Raw genomic sequence first — 27,114 nt, 5'->3', positions numbered from 1 at the left:
ATCTCATTTAACTGTCCCTGTTGACAACTGTACTTTACATGGAGTCAGCCAGACCCAAGTCTGTGCCCTCACCTCTTCAAAAATCCTACTCACATTTGATGCCCAGTATTATGCTCAAGGTAATCTAATAATTCTTATCTTAGGTTCCAACTCTTCTTTTTAAGAAGAAGTTGCTAATACATTTGTATATCAATACGAATTGCCTCTTCCTCAGACGTTACAACCACATCCTCATTAACATTTCCAGTCTTAATGGCATGTTATCAGCAGAAAAAAACATCAACCCAAACAAAGAATAACCTGCAGCCTTCACACTCCCTTTATGGTAGCGTATTTGAGAGAATGAACAACATTTGCCATGTATGAAACATTCTTTGTGTTTTATCAACACTTCTATGTCAGATGAGTTACAGATTAACACCAGAGCATGTGCCATACATATTCTTATTCTAAGCTCTCAGATGTACATTGTGATTTTTTTTTCTTCATTCTTCCACTCGAAGGTAAATCCTAAAGGAGGTCTAATTGCTGTGGGGTTTGAAGATGGTGTTGTCCGCATAATTGAAGTCTATGACCCCAAAGGACTACCTGCTCTTGCAGGACACACCAATCTAGAGAATGCAGAGATAAATCTGAAACAAGCTTTCAAACCTCATGCTGCTGCAGTTACAGCCTTGGCATACGAACGAAATGGAGATGTGCTTGCCACAGGGGTATGTATCACTTCTTCTGGTTATTTTTTATTAAGCCACAAATGCGGAGATTATTTAAAGAGATAAGGTAAAGTTTATTCACTGACAACACAGTTATACTTTTGTTACTGCTGTTGATCCCTTCTTGTAGTTCTCTGCAGTGCTGGGGGAAGAGAAGGATCTGCTTGCACTTGCATTGGTTTATTGAAGGAATGAAACTGTGCAGTTCATACAATTAATTTTGTGAATTACTGGCTTGTTCAGTGTGAATTCTGTAATCCCCTTTGAAGATGGATTTGGTTAATTTTGGAATTAGTATAGTAGCATCTTGGAATTAGTAAAAGCAAGTCCATTCTCACACCACCTTGGTAGCACTCCAGCTGCTACACAGCACTGCTTGGCCTTGCAACAGCATCAACCAGTTGGTTTGACAGTGTGCCTGCTAGTCTTTGAGATGATTTCCAGTCGATGTAGTCTCTCTTTTTAAAAGCTAGCCTTCAGCCATGATCAGTGCATTTGCAGTTACGTGTTCCTGGAGCTGAATCGCCACGCATTTCACCTAATGCAGGATTTCAGTGTCATGTTGTGCATCCATTCTGGACTTTCTTGTTACCCGGGAAAATCAGTCTTTGCTGCTGTATGTGAAAAATCAGGCTTGAGCCTGAGCTTTAAAGGAGCTCCTGGGGCAATGGGCAGAAAGCACATGGCTGGGGATGCTAGGTGAGGCCCATCAGGGCAATTAAGGGCTATGGGTGCACTCTGGGTCTCGGAGCAAAGTGGACAGGATTTTTATTTCCTCCCTGTAATCATCGCGGAAATCCAGTTCTAAGTTTCAAGGCACTTGTAAGTCCCCCTGTTGATCCACAAAACATTTGAAGCATGTGTTTATGTCATAAAGTACTTACAGTCTTTCGAATTTTTGGTCAGCTTTGATTCAGTCGTCATTGTTTTTTTTTTCCTCAGAGTAAAGACAAAACTGTTTTCTTTTTTGCTGTTGAAGATGAATACAAGCCAATTGGATTCATCTGTGTCCCTGGGCCTGTGCAGGCATTACAGTGGTCTCCACCTTCTCATGTGAGTAATGCAAGTCTGATTTCTTTTCTTCCCTACAGTCATTTTGAAAAGAACTTCCAACGAAAAGAGGTGAAGATCCATGACCATAGCCATGTTCTCTATAGACAATGCAAAAATTGTTTAGCTACTTCGTTCTTCATGCTGCTTCAGAATGACAGGTTCTGCGTAGCTGTATCTCTGGTTCAGTCACTTTGGACACATTCTGGACTTTGGATAACAAAGAGCAGAAACATACACAAACCACAAAATTTTGCTCAGCTTTTTGAGTTCCTGCCGTGAAGATACAAGCCTGTACCTTAGCTTTTGGAAGGTCTTAGTCTTCTTTGATAAAAGAATTATTTAAGCGTTGTTGTCTGTTCCTCTTGCCCATAGTAAAACAGGCTTTTGCAAAGCTTTCAGACCACATTAAGAAAGTTTTTGGATGCTTCTTGGAATTCACACTCTGAGCTTGAAGTATGTCAGTGACATATTCAAATAGATTCTTGCTAATGTTTTCAAAGTAACATCTGAGAATTTGGTTAGTCCAGTGTTCTTATTTAGAAGGGAGATTGTTCATTATATTTAGATGCTGACAAATGATGCACCAGCAAGATACATTATATTGGTGCACAGTAGCAAAGTGTAACTATTACTGCTTGTTTATAGGAACTGAAAAAAACTGTGCTGGCAAAAGAACTCTTGCCCATATGAACTCTATCTTACTGCAGAAATGACAGATCTGACATTTTGAGTCCTTTCCTTGAGGATAAGGTACTCCTGCTTACTGAAAAAGCACCCACCATGTCTTTGATATGTTAGATTCCACCTGAGTAATTTTGTCTGCTGGTATCAGGTCTCTACTGCTAGATGTGAATACTTACTAAACAAAGTACAAGCATCTGAGTGTTACACTACTTTTCTTCTCTTAAAAAAACCCCACATTGGTGATTAAATACTATACATTTAATTTGAAAGGCTGAGATTTTATAGACACAAGAATCATATCATTCCTACTTAAAGTTTCCAGTACAACTCTAATATGCCCCCTTTGCACTTTTTTAGTGATGGGTCAGATAAAAGAAGCAAATAAGTCTCTCTCTATTCTATAAATAGCTTGTGAAAACTGAAACTAAGTACAGACTTGCCTTTTAAAATCTCGAAACACTAAATAATTACTACTCTCACCTTACCTATTCTTCCTAACGTTGAATTTTAAAGGATCTGGCAGGTACCAGCAAAGAACAAACTCAGAGCTAAATAGCATTTGGCAAGATTCCGAACGCAGTCCTGAAGATATAAGGGATTTAGTAATATAGAAACATATGAACTTTCGAACAATTATCAAACCAAAGCCTTAGCTCCTAACTTTTGGGCCAGATCCATCCTTTAATATAAAGAAACTCCCAAAATATCATCATGCTGTTTCCAGGCTAGATGGTGTCACAATGATAGCTGTTTTGCATATGGCAAGGACTTCTTCAGTTCCCTAGCTCTGCTTAGGATACATAGTATAAAAAAAGCTCACTGATTTCTGATGTTCATTTAAAAGTGTCCACTTAAATAAGTGCACAGTTAGAGTTGACGCCACCTGGCTGGAGCTTGGCTTTGTGCATATGCATCTTTTGACTAACTTTATCCCACTTCTCTCAACTCCATGTATACATCTGCAATATACTTGTGTTTTTTGTGGTTTTGTACAGGTGAAGAGCACGCTGCTCATCCTTTGTGAGAATGGCTTTGCTCTCCAGGTTCCTGCCCCTGTCCCTGAGGAACATGATACAGTGTCCACCTATCAATTAAAAAACCTGTCGACGCAGTACTTCCATTTTTATAGTATTAAATCGCGAATCAAGGTAAAGAACTCTCCTGTGGAGGAATTTCACGTTCTTCATGTGCCAGAGGACAAAACTACCCCAAAAGATTTCTAGCCCCTGCATTGCATCATAGGATTTTTGCAAAGTCCTTGAAGGGGAAGGCTGGGTAGAGTCCATTTGTGGCAGAGTTTTAATTTTTGGAATTGCAAGTTATTGTTTGTTTATCCAAATAGAACATACATCATATTCAAAGCATGATGTGCATTTTGATTCGAAGACAGAATTAGTGAAATGAAAAGATAGTGTAGCACATTAGTTCTCAAAATACTTTCATTTTGGTAATTTTCAGAAAGAGTATTTTTCTGGTGGTTGATGTTAGCCCCACAGGAAATTCCTTTGAACAGTCATAAAACACCCATGTGGTCACTTTGAGGCAAGCATGAAACTTCTTTTTTTCCCCAGCAGTTATACACTTCTGGGTTTTTTTTTTTTGTTTTGTTTTGTTTTTTAGTGTTGTAGTAACTGTAAAGGGGTGAGGTTTATTTCTGAATGAGAACTAGCATTTCAGAAGATATGCGGGGCCAAAGGACAAGAGTTATGCCAGCTGTCAGCTATAGTGAATTTTGTAAAATTAAAAAGCAAGATGGTGTTAGGTTCAGGAGCAGAGGAGCAGAGCTCCAGTGAGCAGGCTCTTAATCCCTTGTTCAATCCACCACAATCCAACAGCCTCTCTGGTTCTGTTCTTAACCTTTGATTTCTCTGCTTTCTCTGTTGACTGCTTGTCTTCTGAGTGTGCATTACTGAATGTCAGGCAAAACCTCATTTCTTGTTATAACTAAGAGGAAGTCAGCATTCGCGAGACAGATTTCTGGTGGTTTTCTCATAGGAAGAAGCACAAGAATGATCACAAAGCTAGTATACATGCATAAGGAATGATTGAATGAATGTGTATGGAGCTTTGTTGGATTTTTTTAGTAAAAATAAAAGAATATTGTTGGCAGACACAAAATCTTTAAAAATAGAAAAGGTTTCTACAGAGCGAAATAATATTAGTTGTTCTCTTTTCCCTCTGGGAACAGATCAATAATTAATAAACGAGGATGTTTTAGATAAGATGTAAGGAAAGACGTCTAACACAAAGGGTGGTGAAGAACTGAAATAGTTTGCACAGGCTGTAGAGTCACCATAGCAGGAGATTTTTAAGGGGTAGGTCAGAAAAACATTAGCCAATAATATTTAAGGCTTAGCTGATTCTGCTTTCGGGCAAAAGAATGCTCTTTTGAGATGCTTTCCAGACCTTTCTATATGATTTGCTATCTAATATCCCCTTAGGAAGATCCTGAGTTTTAGCGAATGTTTGATATTTGTGCTAAAGTAGGCTTGAATGGAAAGGGGATTGCAAAGGTTTTATAAATCTGCAAATGTCTTTCCTTCATTGTTCAGAAGAAGTAAAGTCAATTAGAGCTTCTCTCTTTTACTCTGCATCAATGATGCACTAGAACCTGGGAATCTGGATTCAGCTTTCCAGTGCTTTCTCCTGGGTAGGCAGAGGACAGGACTTAGGAGTTCTGCAGAAGTGATATGCTAAAAGTGGTTAATATTGGGAATAATTTCTCTGAGGAAATGCTAAAGTCTGCTTCTCATGCAGAATGGTTTCTGTTTCAAAGGACCACGAGTTAAAATACTTCAGAGAAGGGAAATGGGGCATTTCACTGGAGAATCCCATGAAGTCTGGTTGATCTCTTGCTTAGTTGGTGGAAAAGAGGTTTCTCTAAATGCCCTGTATATATAATAGCAGGACCACCTTGGATTTAATATATAAGACACCTTCAGCCAGTAATGCGTGGAGTGCCTTGATTTCATGTCTCTGTGTTTCTCTGCTTGTTGTAATAGCTGGAAGAGGAGATCGCACTGAGAGAGAAAAAAAAGCAGGAGAAGGAGAAGGCAAAGCTTGAACGGATAAAGCAGCAACAGGAAATGGGAAAGGAGACAGAAGAAGAAGAACCTGAAGAGGAACCCGAAGAAGAGCCATTGCCACCTCTCTGCATACCAGAGGAGCCCAGCCCCATCCTCTGTGGGTTTTATTCAACACCAGGAAAATTTTGGCTTTCCTTGGTAAACCAATTTTTATTTCATGTTGATGGGATTGCAAGATGCAGCAACCTTCCCTTCACATCTGGGTGCCTTACAAATCTGATTATCTGAAACCTGCCATCTTTAGAACATGGAATTCATACTTGATAGTTTCAATGGTCTTTGTGAAGCAAACCAGTAATGTCACTCCAGTTCAGATTGTTCAGTAAATGTCCAATACGTACGCTTCTTGGTGATGCCTGAATGGGCACAAAGACTAAGTTGTTCCCTCACAAGCAGAAGGCAGAAACTTAACATATTGGTAGGATGGCTTCTAACACCAGTGACTGTGATAGATGTTTCTCTGTGGGTAAACAGGATCTCTGGATGTTTGGAAGTAATGTTTTCTAACCTAGCATAGATCCTTAAGAAAGGAAGAATTATTCTGAAAATTACATTTACCTAGTCAGCTGCTTCAGTGTTCTTTTGTCACCATTTTTTTGTGATCACTTTCTTCTTCAGGGTGGGTATGACTCAGGGTTCCTCTATCATTGTGAATTCTCAAACGATCACCAAGAAGACCCTGAAAACAGGAAAGATGAACCCTTTGAAGTGATTCCTATTGAGGACACCGACAACAATCCCATCCACCAAATCTCCTTCTGGTAAACACTGTAGTGTAACAGATAGCTTTGTGATAAAGGTTAATGACATTGAACTTGGAAGGGAGAAGGGTACACTGTTTTGTCCCTTTTTAATTCTGACTCAGTCCTGGCACTGAGTTTCACTTAAAATTCCTAATTTAAATAATTTATATTATTTAAATATGAATTTAAATAATGTAATAAGCCCTTCAAAGATGAAAACATCTGATTTCTAATTAAATACTGATTAGGACTCAGATATCCTAGATTGCAGAACTCTAGGAGCACCGTTAGAAGTCTTTGCAAATTGTGATCACCAAAACAGCAGTTCTTTTTTATAGTTAGCAAAGAGAGGACACAGTTAGCCGTTGAGGAGAACGTGGAGGGATCAATCCATCCCTCTTGTGCAAAGGATATGGGCTTCTCAGGACATTCTGTGAACTGTACAAATGAAAAGGGTAAACTGTTTTCAGACTCGCAGTATTAGGTTCCCTGTAAGGCTAGGCATGCTCTGCATCTAAGGAGGCAGGCTTAGTTCAGCCTTTAATCTACAGCTGGTTGCATTCAGCACCATCCCTACTAGATGGAGAGCAGGAAAGGAAAACTGTTTTTCTGGCTCTGAACTTGGTGTCTGCTACCTTGCCCTACTCAGGGCTGAGACCAGTTCCACGATACCCAGCAAGTGCTGGAACATTCCTGAGCAGCCAGTTAGCTGGTAAAAAGTTTGTAGTAGCATCACACATACTTTAAATTGTCCAAATACTTAGCTCCCAGCTTACAAACTTAGGAAAGCTACATTTATTAAGTTAGATTAGCTCTTCTCAAGTATCACGTTTTGAGCTGTGGCCTTACAAGCCATTGTACAGCAGGACAGCTATCACTTGGTCACCATCACAGAAATGTGGCAGGATGACTCTCATGACTAGAGTGCTGTGATGGATGGCTATAAGCTCTTCAGAAGGGATAGGCGAGGAAAGAGAGGTGGTGGGGTGGCTCTGTATGTTAGGGACTGCTTCGATTGTATAGAGCTCGACAACTGTGATGACAAGGTCTAGCGCTTATGGGTAAAGATGAGGGGGAAAGCCAACAAGGCAGACATCCTGCTGGGGGTCTGTTATAGGCCACCCAACCAGGATGAAGAGGTAGATGAAGTTTTCTGCAAGAGGCTGGCAGAAGTCTCACAATTGCTAGCCCTTGTTCTCGTGGGCGACTTTAACTTACTGGACGTCTGCTGGAAATACAACACAGCAGAGAGGAAACAGCCCAGGAGGTTCCTGGAGTATGTGGCAGATAACTTCCTGACACAGCTGGTAAGTGAGCCTACCAGGGGAGGTGCCTCGCTAGACCTGCTGTTTACTAACAGAGAAGGACTGGTGGGAGATGTGGTGGTCAGAGGTCATCTTGGCCTTAGCAACCGCGAAATGATAGTTACTGATTCTTGGTGAAGTAAGGGGCGGGGGGGGGTGGTGGTGGTGGACTTCTGGAGGGCAGACTTTGGCCTGTTCAGGATGCTGGTTGAGAAGGGCCCTTGGGAGAGAGTCCTCAAGGGCAAAGGGGTTCAGGAAGGCTGGACATTCTTCAAGGAAGAAGTCTTAAAGTCACAGGAGCAGGCTGTCCCCATGTGCAGTAAGACGAACCAGTGGGGAAGACGACTGGCCTGGCTGAACAGGGAGCTCTTGCTGGCACTCAGGAAAAAAGGAGGGTTTACCACTTTTGGAAGAAGGGGCAGGCGACTCAAGAAAAGTACAGGGGTCTGATTAGGTTGTGCAGAGAGGAAATTAGAAAGGCAAAAGCCCAGCTAGAACTCAGGCTGGCCACTGTTGTAAGGGACAACAAAAAATGTTTTTACAAATACATTAACAACAAAAAGAGAGCCAAGAGAATCTCCATCCCTTATTGGATGTGGGGAGGAATATTGCCAGGAAGGATGAGGAAAAGGCTGAGGTACTTAATGCCTTCTTTGCCTCAGTCTTTAGTAGTCAGACTGGTTATTCCCAGGGTAGTCAACCCCCAGTGCTGGAAGATGGGGAAGGAGAGGGGAAAAAACCTCACATAATCCAGAAGGAAGCAGTTAACGACCTGCTATGCCACCTGGACACTTACAAGTCTATGGGGCCGGATGGGATCTACCCAAGAGTGCTGAGGGACCTGGCAGAGGAGCTGACCAAGCCACTCTCCATCATCTATCAGCAGTCCTGGCTAACAGGGGAGGTCCCAGACGACTGGAGGATTGCCAGTGTAACACCCATCTACAAGAAGGGCTGGAAGGAGGATCCTGGGAACTACAGGCCTGTCAGCGTGACCTTGGTGCTGGGGAAGATTGTGGAACAGTTCATCCGGAGTGCGCTCACTGGGCATGTGAAGGACAACCAGGGGATCAGGCCCAGCCAGCATGGGTTCATGAAAGGCAGGTCCTGCTTGACCAACCTGATCTTCTATGACCAGGTGACCTGCCTAGTGGATGAGGGAAAGGCTGTGGACGTCATCTACCTGGACTTTAGTAAGGCCTTTGACACTGTTCCCCACAGCACCCTCCTGGAGAAACTAGCTGCCCATGGTTTGAATGGGTGTATTTTTCACTGGATAAAGAACTGGCTGAATGGCCAAGTGCAGAGGGTGGTGCTGAATGGAGTGAAATCCAGCTGGTGGCCGGTCAGGAGTGGTGTCCCCCAGGGCTCAGTTTTGGGTCTGGTCTTGTTTAACATCTTTATCAATGATCTGGATGAGGGGATTGAGTGCTCCCTCAGTCAGTTTGCAGATGACACCAAGCTGGGCGGGAGTGTCGATCTGCTTGAGGGTAGGAAGGCTCTGCAGAGGGATCTGGACAGACTGGATCGATGGGCCGAGGCCAACTGTATGAGGCTCAACAAGGCTAAATGCCAGGTCCTGCACTTTGGTCAAAACAAACCCATGCAACTTTACAGGCTTGGGGAGGAGTGGCTGGAAAGCTGCCTGGTGAAAAAAGATCTTGGGGTGTTGGTTGACAGCCCGCTGAGCATGAGCCAGCAGTGTGCCCAGGTGGCCAAGAAGGCCAATGGCATCCTGGCTTCTATCAGGAATAGTGTGGCCAGCAGGAGTAGGGAGGTGATGGTGCCCCTGTACTTGGCACTGGTGAGAACAGGTCTTATGAGGAGCGGCTGAGGCAACTGGGCTTGTTTAGTCTGGAGAAGAGGAGGCTGAGGGGAGACCTTATTACTCTCTACAACTACCTGAAAGGAGGTTGTAGTGAGGCAGATGTTGGTCTCTTCTCCCAGCTAGCTAGTGACAGGATGAGAGGAAATGGCCTCAAGTTGCATCAGGGGAGGTTTAGATTGGATATTAGGATAAATTTCTTTACTGAAAGAGTGGTCAGACGTTGGAACAGGCTGCCCAGGGAGGTGGTTGAGTCACCATCCCTGGAGGTGTTAAAAAAATGTGTAGATGTGGCACTTCACGACATGGTTTAGTAGGCATGGTGGTGTTGTGTTGATGCTTGGACTTGATGATCTTAGAGGTCTTTTCCAACCTACGATTCTATGATTCTTACTTGTCACAAGTTGCCTACTATTACTGTTTCTTGTTGCTTATTTGACAGTACCAGCAGACTGCTGATGTTCTGTGGGATGCAGAATGGTGCACTGCGTGTTTATCCTCTTCAGGACCAAGACCTCTCAGTGAATACCCTGAAGGCATACTGGTCCTTCAATGTACATGACAATGATTATGGACAGATCCGGGGTATCTGTTCTAGTTATGACAATAGATTTCTGATCACCTGTGGTGGAGATGGAAACATTTTTACTTTCAACATCTTGTCTCCAGACGATGTTCATAAAGAGCTGAAGGCTGAAATCCCCTCTCCCAGGGTAAGTCGCTACCCTCTTTCACTGAATTAGGCCTATTTACTATGAAACTACTGCAGATGGGCAAAATGCAGTTCCATTATTTGGCATTGCAGATCTTTCAAAGCAACAGCTGAGGTTTCCCAAACAATTTGGAAAAAGAGCTCTTGCAAAACATTCGCTAATGAACAGGCACTATGACTGCATTGTTCCTACTCAATATTTTGTGTTTTTCTCCAAATAAGCATCGTATGTGTTGTTCACACTTAATATTCTACTAGTCTTTTTCCACTCAAAGGTGTAATCATGTACATTCCTAGAACGAAAAAAGCACAAGGATTTGTCATACTTAGTATCTGCCTTGGATTTAATTCCAGTAAAGTATGTTTCTGCTCTGGATGGGGATTCTAGAAATAATGTTGGAGAATACCAAATGTATAGTTTCTCAGTGCATTTAGTACCATTCATATACAATTCACAAGCTGGATTTTTTAAATTTGCAAAATAGCACAGCATGATGCTGATGCTGTTGCTCTTTCGCTCTTGGACAGCATTAACAGTAAGCATTTTATGGGTGTCCTGTAATCACTGTAGAGCTCATCACCTTTATCATGTTTGAACAGATGACACTGATCTGGAGTGATGATTGAGGGACTCAGTAACATTTTTACTGATAATACACAAGAAGAGAGAGATGTCAACTCCACTGAAAATGCTCAGACTTTATTGAATTTTTAGAAAAATTGAGTGCCTGAATTAAACAAATATAACTTGAAGGAAGCAGTGAGACCTGTTGAGTAAAGAAGTGCTATCACGCACAATGAATTTTCAAGTAGATATACATTCAGCACAGTTTAAAAATCTTGTGTCAACACAAAACAAATTAAACTTTTAAATATTTTTAATATTAGTTGGTAACTACATTTTGAAAGGTGCTTGATGAGGAAGATAGAGAGGAAATTGTGTTTTTGGTCATTTAGTTAAATTGCTCATGACTAGTTGGAATTCTTTACCAGTATCGCAAGAATATATAGCACTGAGAATAAACTCAAAATTATTTTCTTAAACTAAGTGAATGATTGGAACCTGTGATATCAGAGCCTTGCTGGCTCCAGTATTACAAGTAGTGATTAATATATGATTATAAAGCATATATACAGTTTAATCATTTTGAGTATGTAAGTAGCTCCATATAAAGATCTTTATGGTCAATTTTTATTGTTCATGCTAGCAACATTGCTTAATGACCATCCTAATAGAGTTTTTCCGATATTAAAGTACATCTTCGTTAAGTATCTATTCTGGTTTGAAATCATGTGGAAGATTTAAAAAATTCCATCTTCATTAAACTTCATGAGATTCTTAGAGAATCAAATACAAATCCTCTGAAACTAATTGAGTTAAATTACAGATCAATTCAGTATGACTGTATTCACTGTAGGGTGATAGGCCCCCTCTTTTTTTAGAGCATGATTGCCTAGGGAAATGAGGCTTCTGCAACTGCAGTGTCCATCCATCTGTCATTCTTCACAGCTAATAATTGTGAACCCATTATGCAGTCAGCAGAAGCAAAACAGATGAATTACACATGTAACTTGGAATTAGCCCAGGATATGTTGTCTCTTGTCAACCTGGCAGTGAGGGGAGACAAGAGAATTGGATTTCAGGGGTAAAGAACCAAGGATGTTAGAGACGGAGTGAAGTTAGGACAAGCAATGATGTAACGGTTAATGTTGATGAGGAGGATATAGAAATTGTGTTCTCAATCCCTAAGAACTATGCTTCATTAGTTCTTTTACATGTAAACCAACTTAATTGCTTTTTGTTCTTGAAACATGAAAACCTGATATGTAGGACTTGTATAACAATATTGATCGTGAAGGTTTCATTTGGTTTTGCGGGAGGCAGTGGGAGCTCTGAATGCTTGTAAAAGCTTTACTGTCTGTTGAAACTATTATTGCTTGTTTAAAGGAAAGACAACTTTTTTATTCCAGAGTGGTCTTGAGAAGGAGGAGGCTACTGAAGACATTGAGGATCCAAATGCCTACAAGTAAGAGATGCTTGGACAATGATGAAAGAGGTTTTCAAGTGTTAGTAGCTCTTTTTTCAGACCAGGTATTTCTTTTTACCTCCTAAGAGGAGGGAGAAGTTGATCACACTGAATTTGGGTCATTTCCTTGTTACATACAAAGCTTTTTCGGCCTTTCCCTCCATCTCATCTGCTTTTTTGTGGTGGTGATTCAAATATGGTACTCTGAGACTTACTTAACTTTAGACTACCGAGACAACACAAGGTCAAGGTCAAAGCCCCATGATGTTAGAGCTGTACAAATATACAGGAAGGTGATTCCTTTCTAAGTTACCTTCAGAGCCATTGAGTTCACTGGGATTTTAAGGCTGTCAAGGAAATCTAAAAGGTTACATAGCCTGTAATCTTTCCTCTCTTACATTTCCTTTTTCATGTATTATCAGCATAGAGGAACTCAAACAGAAAAAGGAGCATGAATGGATAATGAAGGAAGCCGAAGAGAAAAAAAACAAGAAAAGAGAGGAGTTAATTGCACTGAGGCATGAGTTTCTTTTTCTTCTTCAAAAGAATCAGGAGTTGCCCAAGCACATGCAGCTGCACAGAAAGGTACATCTGTTTTTTCTAAGGGTCATTTACATTTAGAGACACCTTCTTCTCAAATGTTGCTGCCTGATGTGTTGGGGCCAAAGATGACCAGCCCTTTGGATTAAGGTAGTTCTATGAATATATAATTTGCTGGGACCTCAACCTCAGCTGAAGATTTGTGCCATTTAAGAAGCATGTGGGAAAAATGTGGTTCTCTGTGGAGATCTGAATAGCTCCTGAAATAAAGCATTGTGTTGATGTGCATGGAACTCACCTAAAAGCCAAGATAATGTGATGCTGGGTTTTCTGTCTTTCTGCAGCAGTATGAGATGGACCATAGGATCTATGAGGAGCTGGATAGGCAGACAGCACAGAGAATCCAGTTAGTGCAGAAAGAGCTGGCCTGGGAGCATGAGAAACACTTGCTTGGACTGCAGAAACTACAAAAGCGGTGAGTACCACTTTTCTTCTGCTTCTGACCTTACATAGGGCTTATTATGTACAAAGTTGTACCTGCCACAAGGAAAAGGAATGTGATTTTTCTTTTCCTCATATAATAAATATTTCTTCTGTTCTGTTATGATTCTGTTCTTATTTTACTTGGAACACACACACAAGAGTATATATTGATATTTGTATGCACTTCCTTCTTTAGAATCTTTGGTAAAAATTCAGATACGCAAATCAAGGAAATAGCTTCATTCTGATTCACTTCTATATGAAGAAAAGGGAGGGGTGGGGTGGGGCAGTGTGGTGTGGTATGTTGAGATTAAATTTACCTGGGGTTTTGCCAGTAAGTTCATTAAGAACCAAGAACTTTAAGAACAACCTATGAAATGAACCCCAGTTCTTCAGGTATGTTGCATGTCTGTCAGATATTTTAGTGTCATTGCTAACACAATGTTCCCTATAAAGTTTAAAGTTATGAAATGATCTTTCTCAAGAACACAAATTGAAGTGCGAGGTGCATTTTGGGTTGGTTTTCTTAAATCTAAGTATATAGCAAAAGATAAATTCCTAAAAATAAATACACAATAGAAATCACATACAATAACAACAACACCTTAGGCACACAGAGTGTGTGACTGGGAAAAAGACTAGAATTAACATGTTTTTAATCAGTTCTTAATGGGAGATGAAAGATCTTCTCATGAAGAACTTGGTGTAAGTTTCAATATTGGGAGAGGTGTTAATATGTTTGTTCTTGAGCATCTCCATTCGTAGATTGGATAAAAGTCAATAGATGTTGTCAGATGTCATCATGCTATGAGTTACTGACTTCTGAATTTACATGTAATGATTGTATGTGCAATAAGTAAACTACATTATTCATGTACTTTTGGTCAAGGAAAAATGGTAGGTTGCACCCACTGACATCAGGCAATTTTGTCTACTTTGCCTTTTCAGGTTTCGGGACTCACTGGAATTTGACACTGTTGTTCATGCTATTCAAAGCAATCATCAGATTTCCACCTACAGACTTCTAGAAATGTCTGAGAAATACTACCAAGATAAAGAACGTCCATCATGGAAGAGGACAGTACTTAAACAGGCATTGAAAGAAGCAGAAGAAAGGGAGATTGTCAGAGAGACAAGGCGTAAGCATGGGGCTAATGATGACCATTTAAATCTTATCAGTAATGTGATTTCTGTCTTTCATCTCAAATTGCTTTCCTGAGTCCAAGCTAAAGAAATTAAAATTTCTTAGATACAGGTAAAGAATAACAACGGTGGTATTTTTTTTTAGTACCTACGTACATAGTAACACACATACATAGTTTTCCATGTTTACATCAATGTCAGCAATTCCCATTCAGCCCTACGGGTAGAACATGACTAAGAGTCAAGTCAAAGAACCTGAATATGTTCAGAACATCCACTGCAGTGGAACTATACTGATTGAGACCAGCTCTACAGCAGCCATCCCAGGGGGTTTCCAGTAGTTGGGACTGCACTGTGCTGCATGGTATTTACATCTTCACATGGTTATTTTTTGGTCCAGATCCTAGAACTGTCGAGGGTGAGGCTGAAAAGCTGAAGACATCAGAAATCCAAAAGCCACCCGCACATTATATAGAAAGAAAACGTGAGCAAATCAGAAGAAATGTTGAGAAATCTGACAAGGTGAAAGAGAAGATCATGAAAAGGAAGGCAGAGTGGGATGAATTGTGAGTCTTGAATTGGACTCTGTGCCCTTTTAGTTCTGCTCCTTGTCTGAGGTCGAGGAATGCTATTTAGCTGTCATATGGCACTATAATCTCTCTGCCTAGATTTTTGTATTCCTCAGGAGAGAGACTCAGTTAGTTTCTATAGTTCTTCTAAAATATAAAAAAACTTGAATTCAGCTAAGTAGCTGCATCTTTGGATAGGGAGTAAACAGGTGTCTAAATTGATCATGACTGAGACCATGACAGTCAACTCCCAGTTAACTCTACCAGCACCACATAAAGCAGATGCTGTAACAGCTGGGTTAGCTCAGTTGTGGAAGCATCACAGCCATTATGTGAGTGTTTGTGATAGGCCTTCATGCTCCATGCTGGTCCTTATCTTGAAAGGCAAGAAGGGGGGACAAGACATGTTTGAATGCTCATGGAAGTACAGAAGTTCCTCATTAGAAGATGAATGGCAGGGGATGGGACCAGTATAGAGTTGGAGTACAAGGCTTTTTAAAGTTATAAAGTGTTTAACAATATAGAGTAGAACCAGGTATTCTGTGCTGCAGGCTGGTAGACTGTTGACACATGGCTCCCTGAGACTGAGAGCAGCATGTACTCGCTAAACCCAGAACTCTGTTGAAGTATAGAAGTTTAACCTGTCCCATGGTGGAGCTATGTTATAAGAGTTTTTTGGGAAAAAAGTAATCTGAGGTTTTCATTCAAATGTGCAATGATATTCTTATCAAAGTAGCCTTGCTGCAGAAATCAGAAGGTATGAAATGACCCTGTTTATTCATCTGTACGCTTCCTGTCTTAAAGTTCAGCTTTGTTTTGTACCTATCAGATACAAGAGCAAACCTAGTGATGACTGTGAGAATCCCAAGGATGTCGAAGACATCAGAGAAGCACGGGAAAATATGGGATATTATAAGCTGAAGACTTCCGCTAACTACAGAGTCCCTGAACACAAGCGAATGAACGCTGAGGAGAAGGCAAAGCAGCTTGCATCCCTGGAAGTGCTGGTATGTAAACTGATTCATTGATGTGTATATTTCCCCCTTTTTGGGGGAGGAAGGATAGCGTATTAGTCACTGAAGAAATTTTTTGAAAGGTAATAGAAGTGGATGTGAGAAGAGGCCTTGAAGGACAGACAAATTCAGCCTTTCTCTTGTGAACTGTTAGTGCTTCACCAAACTCAAACCTGAATCAATCCAAGATAACTCTCAACTGGCTCTTTTTCTACAAGAAAGAGAATTTACCTTTTCTAGTACTTCAGCAGGAACATCTGTCTTTTTTAATTCTTCAGAAAGTCTTATCATTTAGTAACTGGTATGCTTTCCTTAAAACACTAAGCTAAATAACCTCTGCCATAAAATACCTTTGTAAAAACAGAGATGTGAGCAAGGACAGGTGTTTCTAGTGTGGCTTCTCCATATTTGCACTTTGGCAATCACTGCTCCTCGGTACTAAGCATTGGAATCTTCCTGAGAAAGCAGGTGTTTTGGAGCCACCTTTCTGTGTCAGGACTTATGGGGACAGGCTTTTTAGCAGAGCCTGTTGCAATAGGACAAGGGACAATGGTTTTAAACTAAAATAGGGTAGATTTAGACTGGATATAAGGAAGAGATTTTTTACAGTGTGGGTGGTGAAACACTGGAACAGGTTACCCACAGAGGTGGTAGATGCCTCATCCCTGGAAACATTTGATGTCAGGTTGGATGGGGCTCTGCGCAACCTGATCGAGTTGAAGATGTCCCTGCTCACTGCAGGGGGGTTGAACTAGATCACCTTTAAAGGTTCGTACCAACCCAAACCATCTATGGTTCTATGACTCCTGTAGCTACCACATGTCTTTTAACTACAAAGACACAATAAGCTGAAATGTTGTGCAGTATCTATGTTGCTTTCCTTGTGACTTCTTTCCCCCCCATGCTTTTTGTAGGAACTGTTTTTCATTTTATTGGTCTGGAGTGCAAAAGAGTGACAAATTTCTTTAGCTAAAAGAACAATGAAGAAATAGATCTATTGAACTTGGAACTGTCTAGTTTTTTGTAGGAAGGCTTATTTCTTGCCCTGTTTGCTGACAGAGGAGCCTCTTCACTGCATGGTTTGTCTTTGTCTGGCAAAGTGTAGGTTATACCCTCAGTGGCCCTGAATCTTCTCCAGTCTTATCCTCATGAACCGGCTGCCTAATGTCAGGCACCTTCTAGGCTGGGTCGCTTTGATAGCGAGCAAAGCTACAGTCTCAGGGGATGTGCTGGATCATTTTAATCTCATGCTGGGCTCCAGTACTTCATTGTCATGCTGATATTACCAGATACACAGTGATTAACCTAACTCAGTAGGACAAGCCAATACAAACAAAGGGAATAGTTCTTGTAAGGTTTATACAGACGAAGAATTCCAATTGCTTCAGGTGGCTGGTGTATAGGGTTGTTTTCTTTTATAAAGATCAGAGAAGTTTCTGCCAAATATATTAATGTTAGATAATATTCGATTATTATTTCATGTGCAAAGAGTAAATTAATGCAGCATCTCCTTATCACAGAGTGATTAAAGTTGGAAGACTGTGGTAATCTAGTTCAAACCCTCTGCTCAAGCAGGGTCATCTAGAGCGTGTTGCCCGGGACCATGTCCAGATGGCTTTTTAATATCTTTTTAATATACCCCACAACCTCACTGGGCAATCAGTGCCAATGCTCAGTCACCCTCACAGTAAAAAAGTGTTTCCTGATGTTCAGAGGGAACCTCCTGTGTTTCAGTTTGTGCCCATCTCCTCCTGTCAGTCACTGGGCATCACTGAAAAGAGCCTGGCTCCATCCTCTTTGCACTTTCCCTGTAGGTATTTATATACATTGATGAGATCCCCCCCTGAGCCTTCTCTTCTCCAGGCTGAACAGTCCTACCTCTCTCAGCCTTTCCTCATACGAGATATGCTCCAGTCCCCTAATCATCTTAGTGGCCCTTCACTGGACTCTCTCCAGTAGCGCCATCTCTCTCTTGTACTGGGGAGCCCAAGACTGGACACTGCACTGCAGGTGTGACCTCGCCAGTGCTGACTAGAAGGGAAGGATCACCTCCCTCTACCCTCTGGCAATGCTTTCCCTAATGTAGCCCAGAGTACTGCCAGCCCTCTTTGCCACAAGGGCACATTGCTGGCTCATGGGCCACCTGGTGTCCACCAAGACCCCCAGCTTCTTTTCTGCAAAACTGCTTTCCAGCTGGTCAGCCCCCAGCATGTACTGGTGCAAGGGGTTGTTCCTTCTGAGATGCAGAACTTTTGCAATTCTACTTGCTGAACTTCATGAGGTTGCTGTCAGCCCATCTCTCCAGCCTGCCCCTCTGGACAGCAGCACAACCCTCCGGTGTATCAGCCACTCGTCCCAATTTTGCATTATCAGCACACTTGCTGAGCGTACACTCTGCCCCATCATCCAGATAATTAATGAAGTTGAACAGAATTATTATTACTGAATTCTGAATATAGAATTATTACTGAGGTCTGCCTACAGGCCAAGCAAGATGCAAACTTTTTGTTACAAATAGGCTTTCCTGCACACGGCTGTTTAATTCCCACCTCTTACATCTGATATAAGTGTCATTTTTCAGATTAGTGGATCTTCATCTTGAGTTGGAGAAAAAATATTCGTCTGATGCAAAAGTTTTCTGAGTTGATTTTGGGACTCTGGATTGTTGGCAGGCCTGGAGACAATTTGTTTTGGATATCTAGTGGCTTTTATGAAATCCAAAATCACCTGACAAAATGTTACTTTCTTGCTCTTAATATCGCTGTCTACTAGACTTTGAAAATTCAGAACTTTGTTCCACTTCTAACCACCTGCAGTGGTTGTGTTTTCAGCTTCACTATCACATATAAAAGACAAGAATCTTGTCTGCCTTCCAGAACCTACATTTGTGGAGGACTGCTTCAGTATCTTTGAGGTCATATGAGATAATGGCTTTGTTTTAATGACTATGTCAAAGAAGTCTAGATTTCTGTACTTTTGATAGTATGTACAGCAGCTGTGCATTTGGGAGTGTGTACAGTAAAGGTCCTCTCAGGTATATTTTTTGGTTTTGCTTGCTTTACAAAATACTAAACGAGATCTAATTTGCTTTTTGTTAGTGTATTATTTATACTATATGCCTCAAAAGAGGGCCATATATCAAAGCTGAGATACTCTCTCTGTTTGATGAGAGACAGCCCAAAGTCTAATCCTCTAAAACCCATAGCTTAATTTCACAGCTTCTGTCTCCTTTCTGCACTGCTTCAACATCTCCTGTCAAGAAAATCACAATCAAGTGAGGAACTGAGAGAATGGGGAATCCTCGTTTCCCTTCTTACACCTTTGCTATTTGCTGTGAAGTAGAGGAAGAAAGGTGGTTCCAGGGATTTTAAAACCACAGACTGAAAGGCAGCTGTTTAAAAATACTAATTTGTGGAGATGGTACGGAAAAGAAAGCTAGTATGGAAAGAAGGAAAGTCAGTATGACAAGTCTCTTAGCCATGACTTGTGTTGGGGAAGACTACATACTATGTAAATGTTCCTAGGGAATGCTACTAAAATTGGTTTTCCTTTGCAGATCCATGAGAGGAAAGTGAATATGAACAGAGAGATCATGTCTTTGCGGGATCTCAAGGTTTCTATCATTGACGAAATCAAGTGTTTAGTGCAAGAACTGAAATCTATACAGGCAGCCTTGGATTTATCAGAACGTCTGCCTCTTCCCCTGATCCCTCAGTTACACCCAGATGAGGTTCCTGAAAAAAAATTTGAGTATGACAGTGACATCCTCCTGAAGTTCAAAGAGGAGCAGGATGCCAAGGCAAAGCTGCAGGAACAATTAGAAGGGTCTCCCTCATCTCCTGCATTTAGGCATGGATTTCTTCGAGCTCCTTCCATTAAAGAGATTGACCCCATGGCACAGGCTGCAGGTGCACGCCGGATGAAAATGGCATCATCTGTGGCCACAGAGCAGCGAAAGGTGTTTGAGATCGAGAAGGCAGAGCCAACAGAAATGGAACTGGAAATTTTAAAGAGGGAGAAGATAAAAAACCTGTACTTGCAGGAAGCCTTGATTAAAAAGGTAGGAAATAAAAAGTTACTTTTTTCAGATTGAACAATCCCACTGCCTCAGAAATAAAATCAAAACCCCTCCCTTCTGTCTCAGGATTGCAGCTACTCTTGCTTTTCCAAAGTGCAGGAAAATGCTTTCTGGTGCAAATTTACAGTGTAAATCAATATGAACCCCTAACTGTGACCTGTGTGCTGATTATCAGTTGAAAAATGGACCTTGGATTTCTTATTGATTGTTCTATGAAACCACAAGCTTAAAAAGACAAGTAAAATGTTAGAAATTACTTGAAAAGTGATGAAGAGTCAAAAAAGGAGCATCACAACAACTCTGCAGATTCATGATGTTCTCAGCTCTTAAATAACTGTAGTCCTGACCCTTTGGTCTCAGAAATTATTTTGTAGAATTAAGAAAGCTGCAAAAGAGAGTAACCAAAATGCTTAATTAGGTACAAGCTTCTTTAAAAGGCACATCAACTGAAGGGTTGTAGCAGAGGTGACAAAATTATGAATAGTGTGGAAAAGCATCTTTGGCCTGGAAAAGGAGCAACTGAAGGGTTGTAGCAGAGGTGCTAAAATTATGAATAGTGTGGAAAAGGAGAGTGGGAATCACCTCTTAAAAGAAGGAGAGGTATCAAATGAAATGGTCATGTAGAAAGCTTGAAACATGCAAATGGAAATAGTTTTCCTATCCAACAATAACTAAGCTTTGGAACTCAGTGTTTGGATGTGGGGGAAGCTACAATATGATGAAGTCTGGAAGAAAAATCTGTTCAGAGCTGTTGAACACAAACATATCCCTTCAGGCTCAGGATATCGATAAGTCAGAGTTTAGGAGGGTACAGAAAGGAGTGTGCCAGAGGTGTACCACTTGATCACTTGTTTGCTCTGTTTCTTATCGTCTTTTCTCTAACTTCTGCTGTTGGCCATTGACTCTTTGGTCTATGCCAACACAGACACCCTTCTGTTCATGTGTGTGGAGGTTTTGAGAGAATAACCAAATGCTGCTGTGACCATCACATATGTACAAGTTAATGTTGGCAGCTGATAGTACTGATTTAACTGTAAATGTCTAAGGGAAGAGATAGCAGGTATTCTGAAAGAAGCCTGTAAAGGAAGAAGACATATATTTATTGCTACATCTGCGATTGTTAGATAAACTACTTCAGGCTACTGTAAAACATTCTCAGAAGAGTAAAATACTTCTGGGGTGGAGTGTGAGGCAGTGAAATATTCCTGTGAAGCTGAGAATGAAGACACATTTGTGTTAGCTTTGTCTTTCTAAGTGCTTCAGTAATCTATAGTAAACAGCATGGGCAAGTTGTTGATTTGGCAGAGAACTTTTCCCTTCTGCTCCTTTCTGTAGTTTTACATGTCTAGCTCCACTCCTAATACTTTCCCTGTTGCTCATTTGCCCCTCTCACATGCTCCAGATCAATGCACTGGTAATCAACTTTGATGCTGAACTTCGTTTTCTCCGGCACAAGAAACTGAAGATGGATGTGCAGATGAAAAGTGCTGATCTGCACTATATCACATGTTATGAAGAGCTGCTTATCCTGAAGAACCTTGAGAAACATGAGAACCTTCTCCAGGGGCGTGTTAACACCCTCATCAGTGAGCAGGAGGCTATGAAAGTAAGTAGGCCATGTGTCTCTGGATTTAACAGTACCACTAATGGATGGCTTGAAATAAAAGCAAGCCATAAAGTAAATGGTGGCATCTCTTTGCTTCATTTTAGCACTGATCCAGCATCTAGTGCTAAATTTTGGAAAAAAGAAACTCTTGATGATTGACCTAGAATGGTTGCTTTTAACTTTCAATAGTTAATCATTGCATAGTCTTAACAGCTGTATTTTAATAGGTACTTTATGATGTGGAATCCGTAACAAATCATATACTTAAATTTAAGAACATACTAGGTTTTCCTTGTTTGGAGCACAGTTTTTAAAAAGAGAAAGTCAAGATTTGTATTTCCAGGTCTTCACAGATATATCCTACGTACACAAACCTGTGGGTTGTACCTTTTGACTGAAGTAGATTTTTTTGTTTGTTTGTTTAGTCAAAATTGAACACCTACCTTGCACAGATGGAGGATAGAAAGTGTGAGATTGTAAAGCTCCAGGAATGTGAGAAAGCTCTTTATGCCAACTTCCAAGCATCCCTTGGAGAAAACAATGAGTTTGCCCATTTTCTAACCAAGGTTCTGAAGAAGAAAATCAAGTGTGTGGCAAAAAAAGAAGTCAGAAGCGAAGCAGGTTGGAGATACTGTTCTTTTTGTTTTATGGATTTGTTACACATACTTGCGCGTGGTCAAGTAAATGTCTTCCAGTCTAGCTGGAGCCCTGAGTACGTGCAGCACTGAACTCGGTTCAAAAAACCCTAGGTCAGACTTACCCAGATTTGTTTACATACTGCCCCACGTTCTGTGGCAGCCATTTTGAGTGAGAACAATGGTGTGAGTCAGTTTCTAACATGACTGCGGTTGGTCTGACGGCAGCTCCTGCAATTTACTTCCTGTAAGTCAGTACTGAGGACTGATAATTGGTGTGAAGAAGGGGCAAAGCTTTAAAAAGCTACTTCCAATGCTGTACCAATGGGAGCTATGGATAAGTGATTAGTCTGCCACATTCATTGTTATAAAGGCTAAGAGCCAGTTATATTTATTAAAGCCAAATTTATTTAAGCAAGCAAAGCAGGCAAGAACAGCGCTGGGCGACCGGGGAGCCTCTTGCTCTACCAACGGCACGCAGCGCCCAGTCCCCTTCCCCAGTTTATATATGGTTTGCTAATACATATTCATACAGAAAGTTCTGGACTTTGCCATAGGTTCTCCTTGTTCCTAATACATATTCATAGGGAAGGTTCCAGACGGTCTAGGTAGCCCATCCTGGTATCTTTCCGCGGCTGCGCGTACTTGTTGCTAGGGGTCGTCCTGCTCCCTCCGGCCGTCACTGGGACAAAGGTCGCAGTCCCCCTCCGCGCTGCAGACCAACCTCCCCCCCCACCTGGCCATGCCAGCCCAGCACAAAGCAGGGAGGCCGCAGCACCCTGCCGAGCAAACTAGTCCAAAACTTTCCCGCCCCAAGGTTCTATGATTTAACAACGTTGCATAACAGCGATAAAGCTAACCCAAAAGGAAAGGGAGGGGGCTCTTTTTCCATCTGCCGGTTTGAGAACAAACTTTATATGTATACATTTATTACATTCATGACATTCTCCTTTAATCTGTTCATTGACTAATGAGAAGCCATAGACCTAATCTGCAATCCCCTATTAGTCACAGGACTAAATATATTGTGAAAGAATTTCATTTATCTTCATGACTCGGTTTTAAACTCTTAAGGCTAGGCAGTCTTAAAATACTAGTCTAGTTAAAATACTTGTGCTCTCTCTCTGACTTAGCTTTTGATTTCAAATGGGACATGATTAGCAAAAAGTGCAGACAACAGTGATGCTTTTGTGAGAGTTTTGTGCCTCTGTGTGTTTTTCTTGGTTTATTAATCTCTGTAGTAAATCGTAAACATACAAGGTTTAAATTCCTAGCAGTCATACAGAGAGAAAACGATTGAAGGAAGTCCCAAAAATATGCCTGTGTTTGTGCATTTGGCACTATTAGATGATCTCTCTCCCTCTGGTTTTTGTGGCGTGGGGCTTTTTTGTTTGCTTCTGTGGCATTATCAAATCAATGTAATAGGCACAAGGTGCCTGGATCCACATATTGCCAAGGTGATCTTTCATGGGTTACTGGGATTGTGTTCACCAGCACATTGGTGTAATGCACAGCTAGTAGGTCTGGAGTTGTTCTGCAAGCCAGCAGTACTGTCCTTTTCTTCCAGATGAAGAAGAGGAGAATGAAGAGGAGAATGATGAAGAGTCAAGCTTGGGGATTGATGAAGAAAACTCTGGATCTGAAGATGAAGTCTTTGATGACTCTGTTTGCCCAAAGGGTACCTAAGCCATGATTTCCTTGAGTTGACTACTTATGCGGCTTTAGGGGCAATATTGTGTTTTTAAAAAAAACCACATAGTTTTTTTATTATTCACTGCATATTAATGCCACTAAGGGCCAGAATGTGTGTAGCCCTCCTGAGGGCAGCATTTCTCCCCAGGAAATCTCAGTGAAGATATGAAGCCACTGATAGTGTAGGGTACCGTAATTAAAAAGTTCGGAAAAATAAAACTCAGCTAAGCACTAAAATTTAATTATTCTGTGTAAAGAACCATTCACCATTTCACGGCTGTTTTCTGGAGAGAAAAGGCTCCTCTCGGGCGTGGAGCTGGAGCCAGGCTGTAGCTGAAAACCTGCTGTAGCTGGAAACCTGCTGCCTGGCCCCGCTGGGTCCCTCTTCAGGGAAGTCCTGCGGGGACCCTACCACGCTTTTAAATTAAGCTCTTTGTTACCACCTCGTGGATTTCTGCAGCAATTGCCTGTTGCTAGGCTGCTCTCCTATGGGTATCTGAAAAGTCAGGAGCTTTACTTTGCAAAATCCTCTTCATTCATTCATCCAACAAAGGCAAGCACCTCCCCCCTACCCACCTTTTCTTTTGTACGTGTTTAACTCGTTTAGGGTGTTGTTTTTTGAAACTGGATTTTAACATCTTTTTCACTAATTGAATTTTTGATTAACTCTTCATTCATCTCTTTTTTCAATGAAATGTTGGGAAGAAATGAAGAGGATTTTTACTTTTTATTGAAAAAGTCCAGATTACTAATTTAATGGGGAAATCACATGTTGCATTAACCTCTTCATATTTGTCTCTTTATGTGTAATTTGCTTTGCCTTTATGGGACTCTTTTTTTCCATTATGCCCACTGATTTGAGTTAATAATGTTGACTTGATTAATGTGACTGAAATCACTGTGTTTTAGAAATTCGCAGATCTTTCTTATCATGAAACAAATGAAACAGGTGCTATGAACCAAATCTTTGTTTACAAACAGCTATAAATGATCCTTCCAGCAAGTTCATAAGTTATAATGAAGGGTGCTGTGGATAAACAACTACATGTTCACATATTTGAAAATTATACTGTAACGTGTTAATGACTGAGACTGCATTACTTACAAAAGCTAACTTTTGAGCGCTTGGCTTTAATATTGGCTTTGACGTGTTTAGTCTTACTTCTGGAAACAAACTCTATTAACTGAATGCAGAGAAAAAAGATCCATCCAAGACGTTCACCTCCTTATAGAGGAATGTAGCCCATGTGGTTTATGTGTGAGAAAGCTCTAGGGAACCGAGAGCCTGGCCTTATTATGGGCAACACTGGGCAATGTGCACAATAGGAGAAGCTACTATCTCAAGCCTGTAACTACACTACAGTCATAATGAAACTAATCTATTCTTTGACTGTTTCCTTCTCAGACTGCAATGAGGCACTCTTCCAAAACACCATCCAGCTCCGGCAGACGCGATTAGACATTGAGAAAGCTTTAACAGATGAGAAGAAAGCTGCTGCTAACCTTGGGAAGAAATATAATGCCTTGGCCAAAAAGGTATGGTAGTGTTTTCTTCTCAGCAAGCATCAGCTGTCTCCATTACAGTGAAAATGTTGTGCTAGTGATTTTTGGCTAAGATTTAAAAACAAATTCCTAACCCTTTAAGAGGCCTCAGTGTGGGTAGAAATATCTGTGGTACCACAGAGGCAGGAGGCAGCTCAACAGGGATCACCTGTCCTCCCAAAAAAGATAAATCAAGGTGGTCTGACCTTAGCTGCTACGGGACTGGATCCAACTTTTAAGTCCAGTTCCTTCCCAGCTGTCTAACTGCCATGGAGCAGCAGAAACTGGATTTTCCAGTTCAGATGAAACACCTCGTTCGGCCTGGCCCATCTTCTATGCATTTGTATAGGGATGGAGAGAATAAAGAATCCTGATCCTAACACAAATGTAAGTTAAAGCAAATATGTAAAAATGCTATTCTTCCATCTATTTCTTTTGCTTTTAGTTATTTGCTTTTGCTTTTAGTTATTTTCTTTTGCTCTTTGTCATAGTAATCATTAAATAAACTCACTTGGTGCAAGTTTTCCTCTTAGCTTTTTTGAGATCCTGCATTCATCAAGACATTTGATTTATATTCATTCAAAAACATCTTAATTTGAAGGGCTATCTGGGATAGACAGTTCTGCCAAAATAACGTCATGCAAGTCTTGCTTTTATTGTGTCTCAAGAATGTTCCATCAAATATGGTTAACTTACAACATTTTTTCCTTACTTTTTAAAGGCTTTCCTAAGTGCCAGCTGCCACATATTCACCCTGAGGTCTGACATTTCAGTCTGAATTGTTTCTTTCTCATGCAGAATCAATCAGCATTTGCAGGCACAGCACAATAAAAAATATCTTCCAGGCTCTGTAGATCTAGAATTGTTTCAGATGCTAAACAAAGCAGCTGTTTCTTCATGCATACGGGGCTTCTCTACTAAGGAGAGATTCGTGAGTGTACATGCGTATACAGGTATTCAGGGTAGAATCTTGCTTGAATATGTAGATGACCCTCGTGTTTGCCTATGAAACTCATCTATCATATTACGTAAAAAAAATAAAAGCTTTTTTTCCTATACTTCTTCCCCTTTGGATCAGGAACTCTAACACAGAACCTTGCTGCCTTATGTACTTGAGTACTACAGGATTTTTGTTTGTCCACAATTTGTCCTTCTGCAGATAAAAGTAGTGGAAACCAGTCTGGACACTGCAGAGAGGGAACTGGAGGCCTTTCAGTGGGAAAAGCAGCAGAGACTGAATGAGCTATATGTAGCTGTGCCTTTGAAACTCCATCAGGTAATGCAAGATGTTGTGCATCTGCAGGTGCAGAATGGCCTACATACATCTAAACAATGGTGTTACTGTTCTCTGAGGCCCTTAGTTTCAAATTCACCATAGTCTCCTGGGAGTGAAGTGCCATTCATTGAACTTCATGCTGCTGTTTCCTCTAGATTATTTTTTTCCTTCGTCTGTACTGACAAAAAACAGGTAAGGACAGGCATGTCAGCCCATTTCTGAAATATGTGCACAGTCTTTGTTTTATAGGTTTGGCATGGGATTTTTCTTCAGGTCCATACCTACCTATGTTCTCCTGGAAAAAAAGCACCCCAGCAAAAAAAACTAAAAACGCCCCTAAATGATTGAAACTAGTGGGAGTTTTGCCCAGTTCAGTAAAGCTGGATTGGA

At 41.0% G+C, this 27,114-nt stretch overlaps 1 protein-coding gene across 1 annotated transcript in view; it reads left to right on the top strand.

Moving 5' to 3' along the window:
- The window catches only part of CFAP44 (cilia and flagella associated protein 44), a 49,040-nt gene that overhangs the window by 18,559 nt on the left and 3,367 nt on the right, over positions 1–27,114 (top strand). The window contains 18 exon segments of the mRNA XM_075412730.1: positions 504–713; positions 1,656–1,766; positions 3,446–3,598; positions 5,453–5,674; positions 6,155–6,297; positions 9,851–10,121; positions 12,092–12,147; positions 12,570–12,732; positions 13,032–13,162; positions 14,119–14,309; positions 14,714–14,879; positions 15,712–15,913; positions 19,461–19,955; positions 21,376–21,579; positions 22,005–22,200; positions 23,782–23,892; positions 25,312–25,442; positions 26,608–26,724. Coding sequence (XP_075268845.1) covers positions 504–713; positions 1,656–1,766; positions 3,446–3,598; positions 5,453–5,674; positions 6,155–6,297; positions 9,851–10,121; positions 12,092–12,147; positions 12,570–12,732; positions 13,032–13,162; positions 14,119–14,309; positions 14,714–14,879; positions 15,712–15,913; positions 19,461–19,955; positions 21,376–21,579; positions 22,005–22,200; positions 23,782–23,892; positions 25,312–25,442; positions 26,608–26,724 — 3,273 coding nt within the window.

This window comes from Opisthocomus hoazin, chromosome 1, assembly GCF_030867145.1.
Source record: "Opisthocomus hoazin isolate bOpiHoa1 chromosome 1, bOpiHoa1.hap1, whole genome shotgun sequence".
NCBI lineage: Eukaryota > Metazoa > Chordata > Aves > Opisthocomiformes > Opisthocomidae > Opisthocomus > Opisthocomus hoazin.
This window is presented reverse-complemented; position numbering and strand designations above follow the sequence as displayed.